Genomic DNA, 7,317 nt, shown 5'->3' with positions numbered 1-7,317 from the left:
CTTGTACCACTTGAGTTAATGAGATTTCAGGCTGTTTCATACAGCACTACATAATCCTGAAAAAAACAGCCAGAAGAACCCCCTACAGAATTATTTTTCAAGTGAAAAGGGGAGGTGTAGCATTGACAGGCAGCTTCAAAAGGTGAGCTGGTGCCAGTCCCCAGCCTTGGCATCCTGCAGCAAAGATCCTGGAAAACCAGCTCTGATATGCCACAGTTCAGAGGGTAAAGACTCTCGTGGTTTTCCCTTGGGACAAGTGACAGTCTCTCTCTCCATCCGTCCATTTGCTGGAAAAGCAGCTACACACACACACACCACAGCTGGTAAGAGCAGTTTCACACATATTTAGGCCTGTTTTTTGGGGGAGGGGTTGTATTTCCTATAATACTGCACTTTTTAGTTTTTTAAACAAAGATGTTTATTTTGGAAATAATTTTTTTTATTTATCTAAAAATGCACAATTGCAAAAAATTACCTTTTGAAATACATTTCCTTATAAGCACTAAGAAATTTTATGTAGCAAGAAAGTGACCAGACTTCTCCAGATCCTCATCTGTGAGCTGAGCTTCCCTGGAAGCCGCTGATCCTTTTCCAGCCCGACCCTCCCTCTGGCCATGGAGCTGCAGCCCCGGCTCAAGGAAAGCTGCAGTGCAAGGGGACAGGTTCAGGTCACACCTGACAAGTGCTCGAGAGGTTGGGTATAAATTATAACCAAGCTGGTTGACACGGGAATGGTGGGAGCAATTTGGTGCCTCCACGATGATTTAAATTTCCTGACTCTCTCCTGAGAGCAGTACCCTCAGCTTTCTGCTGAGAAGCCCCAGTAAAATGGCACCTTGCATTAATGATGCCAACCTTATTCACAGCAATTAACGGCTTTTCTTGGTACCCTATAAAAACATTCCCAAATTGCTACGAAGTAGCTGAAGACGGCACTGCGGTTTTCCTTTAAGTAGAGCAAATTAGGTTAAAAAAATCCACTAAAAGCATATATATGTATGTAACCCTCTAACCCTAATCTTAGTTCAAAAACAATTAAGGATTGTAAGCTTTCCTTAAAAAAAAAAAACCCCAAAAGGCGGCACAGGCTGCATTTGAAGTGTCACACACAAAGGTACAGTCGGCACGAGCCCCCGGCACACGCGGAGCCGGCGCTGGAGCAGCACAGGCTGAGGGGTTTCCTCAGGAACACCGAGCACAGCCCCGCTCCTCCGACAGGCACATGGAATGGAAACACTGGAACGTGAATCCACGGCTGTTCCTGAAGCAGTGAATATTTCCATCGGCAGTAATGACACAAATCATTGATTCAATGAATGAATTTAGCTGTTGACAATTTTCATGCAGTTAGAGACGATGACTCCTTCAGATCAGGTTGAGATTTATAGACATTCACATTCTGTAATGAGCTTTCACAGTTTGAGGGACGGGGCTGATCCTATGCAGAATTCCATACACAAAGCATTTCATTTATTTTAAAAAAATTTTCCAAGTGTTTAAAACACTGCTGAAGTTCCACTGATAGTACCCGATGTACTACTGAATGTGTAAAAGTCTCTGCACCAAAATCGAACTGGCTTCGATCAACACTGGTTTTAAACAAGAACCTGGAGGCTGAGAAGAGCCATTCCAAAAGGGAAAATGAGGGTAAGGAGCAATTCTCTGCAGGAGCAAGGCTGGCTTGGGCTTGCTTGGCATGTTTGGCTTCTTTTCCCCAGGTTCATGTTTAACTCATCTCTGACAGAAAGGCATCAGCAAAATACACAAAGTTTACAATTAAAAAAAAAAAAAGAAACCCCACCCCCCAACCCTTCCCAGTTTCTAAGTCTGAAGAGGAGGGAATTAATAAAAACACATAAATGGCTGCTTTAAAATACACCAAGTAAAAACTGAATTTGCTATTAACCATTTGCAGAAGAGGCAAAGTAGCAGTTATACAAATTACACAAAATCTATGGTAATTCTTACATTAGTATAAAGTGATTTCACTGAAGGAATTATTTCAATATTTCACATTACAGTTAAGATAGAAGGTCTGGCAAAGGCCGAGCCCTCGGTAATATCGGCTATCCTAGATTACACACGACAGTTTGAAGAAAGGACCCTTAAATGATCTACATCCGTAACGTTATTGGCCTTAAAAATAAAAAATAAAAGAATCACTTGCAATACCTCACAGAATCTTCACGTTAAAGCAACGACCACCTGTAAGAGTCCTTGTCAAATAACCTGCAAATGATGGAGCCTCTGCTGTGAGTGCTCACCCTCCCACCTGTGTGAGCTGCACCAGGCGCCGGCAGCGGAGAAAAGGATTCAAGTAAGACTGAGCTGTGCTGGCGCCGCGGCCGCTCATGTGCTCGAGGTCCACACGTGCATCTGTTTGGCTATTTGGTGCACGTAACCGATGTCGGGCCGCTGGTCTGGGTCGGGGTATATGCACATGCTGACCAGTTCCCGCAGCTGAAAGACAGGACAAGAGGCAAAGGGGAATGAATCCACTGCTCTCGGACTGGAAGAGGCTGCAGATCGTCTGTCCGGGCTCTGCTGGCCAGGCCAGAGCTGGGAACCTCTTCATGCACATGCTGAGCAGGGTGCAGCCACCTGTCTGTCTGTCTCATGTGTGTGTCCCACCTCCAGATGGGCCAGGAAGAACCTTTCCCACCAAATCTTCACTGAAGATTTAAATCCTCCCACAGCCCAGCACATCTTACATCCCAGAGGAGGGGGGGGCCCGGCCCGGGAGGACCCAGCGTGTGCACCCAGGGCTGGGGGAGCAGCGCGGGGCAGAGGGAGGGAGGGAGGCACCAGTAGCATGGGCAGGGTGTGGATGAAGGAGGGAAAACAAGATCACTACCACAGTGTGCCTGAGGCAGCAGGCAGGGAGGGGCCGTCCAGTGGAAGGGGGCTCTGAGGGAAGGGGGAGCCTGAGCTGAGCTCCCCGTACAACAACTGCTCTGCTCTTCCCACACCAACCCTGGCACCAAACCCTCCAAGCCTTCGAGTGTAACCAGTCTGACCAGCACTTGAGCATCTTAAGCTGTTGGACCTGGCTGTGAGACCCTGGTGTTTCCTAAAACCTTCGTGAAGAAGAGAGAATGGTCACTGATTATGTTTAATAAATAAAATGCAGAAGGCTGGAGTCTCCCCACCTCCCAACCCTCTTTATTGTGCACATGAAAGATTGTAACTTTTAATTATACAGACACTGAAAGCTGCTCGTACCCCCGAGGCACCAGGAGAAACAGCCTTGAGCCTCTGATCTTCTCACATCCTCCCAGTAGCCACAGTGCCAATTATTTTAGCAGTAATTAAAAGCATGACCATACAGCTATCAAGCACACAGCTTCAGCTGCATTAACTGAATGTGCTTGAGGTTTTCAGCTCTGGATGGAGCAAGGTCCCATCCTTGCTCCCACCCCAAACCCGCTGCCTGGCCTTGCCTCATTCCCTGGTGACTTTCTTTGACCTGAGGGCAGGGATGCTGCTGCCTTTGTAACCCTGAGACCCTGAAGATTTAACACAGCCCTCATCAGCCAAGATCACCACAAAACTCCCACCAACAAATTAAAATGCTCAGAGCTCAGCCCAAGGCTGTGCCATGAGGACCATTGGCCCAGCCAGGAGCTGTGCAGCACTGGAGCAGTTCTGTCCTCACAGGCATCTCAGCAGCACCCACAGCACCGGCGGCTGAGCCTGATGGCACTGCCAACCCTCATCTCCAGTTACAGCAGAGCTGCTCCCAATATAGAAAACCAGTCCTGGCCACAGTCCCAGCTCCTCCTCCTGCTACCAGCAGCACATAGTTGCTCACAGGAGGATCTGGACTGTGAGCCACAAAAGGCCACAGAGAAGAGGAATCACCACGAGAGCCGGGGTTCTGCCCCAAATGCTCTGCCTCGTTCCTCTGAACCAATCTACAAATCTCTACCACACTGCTGCTGATGGTGCAGCCCCGTTCTAACCCTCACAGGACTGGAGCTGTTTGCTGTTTCCCTGAGCAGGGCAGAGGAGCTGCAGCCACAGGCACGGCCTCTCCAGCATCCCGTGGATAGTGCAGGAACCATCTGGAGCCGAGTTCTCTGGGACCCGGCGCTTGGAGCTGCAAACCAACCTCACCCCGCACCAGCACTGCACTACACACACTCTTTAGCACTGCCAGAGGGAAGCAAACAGACAGTAATTGTACAGACAGGAAACACATCTGTCAGCTTACACTAATTCCTGCTGCCAGCAGGCATATCCTGAGTGCAAGAGCTGCAGCAGCTCGGCAGAGGGACCGCGCGGGGCCGGGGCTGCCCCGGCAGCTCGGGGGGAAAGGCAGAAATGCACTTTTACAGACTAGTTCTCAAAGCATCGTTTTGCATGAGGTCCTTGGCAAGTCAAAACGAAGCAAAACACAACGTGTAGCGTGGGGCCCCTCCCAGGGTGGAGACCAGACCGGCTGCTCCCGGCTGCACACGGTATTTCCCAGGCATCCTGCCTCGCTCCTCGGGACTCGGAGGGGGAGTAAAACAAAAGCCCCACAGGATACAGTGAACATTTAAAATTCCATTACCCATTTCCTTCCAAATAGGAGGCAACTGTAAGGAAGGAGGAGGTAAGGAAAACCAGCTGCTTTGTCGAGGTAAGGGAGAAAAAAAGCAAAGCCCTTCTCAAAAGGCCCTGAGGAAAGCCAAGGCGTGTCTGCAGCTGCAGGGAAGTGTCACCAGGCACAGGGACATGGGTTTGTGCTTCAGTGGCTGCTCCCATCCCTCTCGTTCAGATGCACAACCTTAAAAAGCCCCAGTGCAGCTGCTGTAGAGATGCTTATTACATTAAACTAAATGGCTTCTCTTCTCTTTTTCTTAAAAAGAATCCTTCCCCCCTTCATTACACACTGAAGACTTCATGAACAAACATTTCAGTGCTGTTTTATGGAATGTTGTTTTAAGGAGAGGGCTTTCCCACGGCACACTGCTGGCTTCTGCCAGCACCCCAGACTTTCAGTTCCAAAATATCCTCCATTAAGAAACCTTTTTTTATCTCGATTTAGCTTGCCAATATTCAGACATCACAACAGCTGTTTCCTCAGCCAGGTACCCAGGACGCCCAGGCCATCCCCCATTCTGCCCTGGATGTGGGGGGTTCTCCTCCCAGGTTCCCTTTCCCCGTGCCAGGAGGAACTTCCCTGCACCCCCATCCCACTCCCCTGCAAACACACTCCCAATTTACCTTTTCAGAATAATGTTCAGCTGGAAGAGGTGGGTAGTCACATTGCTCTATCTTTTGGCAAAGAGAAAACAGGTTCATTTTATCTCCATAGAAGGGACTCTGCAGAGCTGCCATCTGGAGAGGAAAAACCAGAAGACGTTTCAGAAACACAAAGTATTTGAGAGCCCTCAGTGCTGCCGGTTTGCAAGAGCCAGTTCTGTTCTCTGCCAGTGAGGGGAGGCTGCTGCTCCCAGCCTGCCCCCACCCACACTGCTCTGGGATCCCACAGCTCTGCAGCCCTGGCAGGGCTGGTGCCAGGCACTGCTTCGCTTCCCAAGGGGAAAAAACCAAGAAATAGGATGCTTGGACCACTGAGAGCATCAGTAAGAACCCAACTAGCTCTAAGACAACTATGAAACCCTCTCAAACAATCATCTCTCTAAATCTGTGGCCATTTAGCTACTTAGAAAGCAAAGATTCTTAAAGGGAAGAGCAATGTACTTCAGCCTTTAAAAAAAAAAAACAAAACAACCTCAGAACACACATATCTCCTGGCAGAAATCTGCTATTTAGAAAAGAGTATCCCAGGCAGACTTGGGAACCAAACTACTGAAAACGTTCCTGATCAATCTGGTCTTTTTCCTCTTTCAGTCCTGTTTTATGGCTCCAGTATTGGCACCTCCAGAAGTGCCAGAGCTGCCTGAGGTCACCAGGCTGCTCCCACAGGAGAGCACCACGGAAGGCTCTGGGGGGAGAATTCCTTCCAGAGCACAGAGACTCCTCACAAAGATGTGTTTGTGTTACACTTGAGTCTCAGGAAGGGAACTCCATCTCTGAGTGTGCAAAACCATTTGGGCTCTGAGCTCCCAACCACGGGGTCTAACCAGGGTGACCCATGAGGCTCAAACAGCACCACGGGCACCTCTGGCCCTGCAAACGTGGCTCAGGTTGTGTCTGTCCCTGGGAGTGGAGCACCTTCCTGCTCGTGTTCCCACACAGGACCTGAGCCAGCAGAGCCACCTCAGCCCTGCAGAACTCGGGGGGGTCAGAGCAGCCCCACCCAGCACAGCAACACCTCCTCCTGTGGAAGCCCCAATGGATAACTGGGGGTATTACCCCTCTGCTTAGAGCTTTTAAACCATTTTCTGACCAGCCCCATCACCTGGGCTTGCTTTTCATCCCGAGGCCAGCTGAAGTTGATGCCTCTCCCTGTGGCTGTGATGGGGTTTTCTGATGATTATCAGTCTGTTGCTCATTACCCTGCACGGTGCTGACACCCAGTGAGCTCCTCACAGAATCAGAGAGCGCCAATACCAGCCCCTGCAATCCCTCCCCCTGCACTGAGGAGCCAGGATTGATGCATTCCCAGGGAGCTGGTGGAGCACTGTGGGAACGGGGGGTCCCACCAGGACCTCAGTGCCATCAACACACCTCCAAGTGCTGAGCAGTGCAGGACACACCAGGAAAAACTACCCTTGCTTTAAATCATCAACCTGTCTTTTAAAGGATTTAAAGTTACTGTGTTTCTTCCTCCTCACCACTACTACTAGTAGTAACCTAAGCTACTCCTCATAAACCTACAGACCTGAGGGGCTCCCAAGGAGCCCAGCACCAGGTGAGAGCATTTGGAAGGTTCTGAAGGCAAGAGGTGAAGTATCACTGTTGCTTCATTACTGTCAGTAACAGGCAAATCAGTGGGAGAAAAATTACAGAGTCCAATTAGAGACTCTACTCTCCAATTAGGATTGATGGCAAACTGCTCTCGATCGGTGAGCACAACGCAGAGAGCCCAGCACACAGGGCTGGGCCAGGCAAAACACTAATGGGGGCAATGGGGAACGCACAGAAGGCAAGCAAGGGTTAAACGGGGTCTCCAGGATCTCAATACAAACATCAATAATGCCAGTGAGGTTGAGAGGGATTTTCCAATTCCCATTCACTTTTCATTCCAGGGCTAGTTAAGCAGTGATGTGCCAAAGGGGAGGAATGGGAGGGAAACACTGAAAAGGAAACACTGTGGGGTTTAGGATGGTAAATGCCGGGAAATAAAGTGGAAAGAGAGGGCACCCAGTGTTGAGCAGAGCAGGGCCATGACCACAGGCACTCAAGGATCTCACTAACTGCAGT

At 49.6% G+C, this 7,317-nt stretch overlaps 1 protein-coding gene across 3 annotated transcripts in view; it reads right to left on the bottom strand.

Annotated features, from left to right (window-relative positions):
- Window positions 1-393: 393 nt before the first annotated feature.
- NEK6 (NIMA related kinase 6) overlaps window positions 394-7,317 on the bottom strand; it is a 45,932-nt gene continuing 39,008 nt past the window's right edge. For all 3 annotated transcript variants that reach the window (XM_027741278.2, XM_027741280.2, XM_039382371.1), the window contains exons 9-10: window positions 5,212-5,325; window positions 394-2,460 (exon numbers count right to left, since the gene is read on the bottom strand). In XM_027741278.2, the coding sequence (XP_027597079.1) occupies window positions 2,350-2,460; window positions 5,212-5,325 (225 nt within the window). In that variant the 3' untranslated portion in view covers window positions 394-2,349. The remainder of the gene's footprint in view (window positions 2,461-5,211; window positions 5,326-7,317) is intronic.

Source organism: Pipra filicauda, unplaced genomic scaffold (assembly GCF_003945595.2).
Source record: "Pipra filicauda isolate LSUMZ 115617 unplaced genomic scaffold, ASM394559v2 scaffold100_size2392355_pilon, whole genome shotgun sequence".
Classification (NCBI taxonomy): Eukaryota; Metazoa; Chordata; class Aves; order Passeriformes; family Pipridae; genus Pipra; species Pipra filicauda.
Note: the sequence above shows the minus strand (reverse complement) of the source record. Positions and strands in the feature narration are given on the sequence as shown.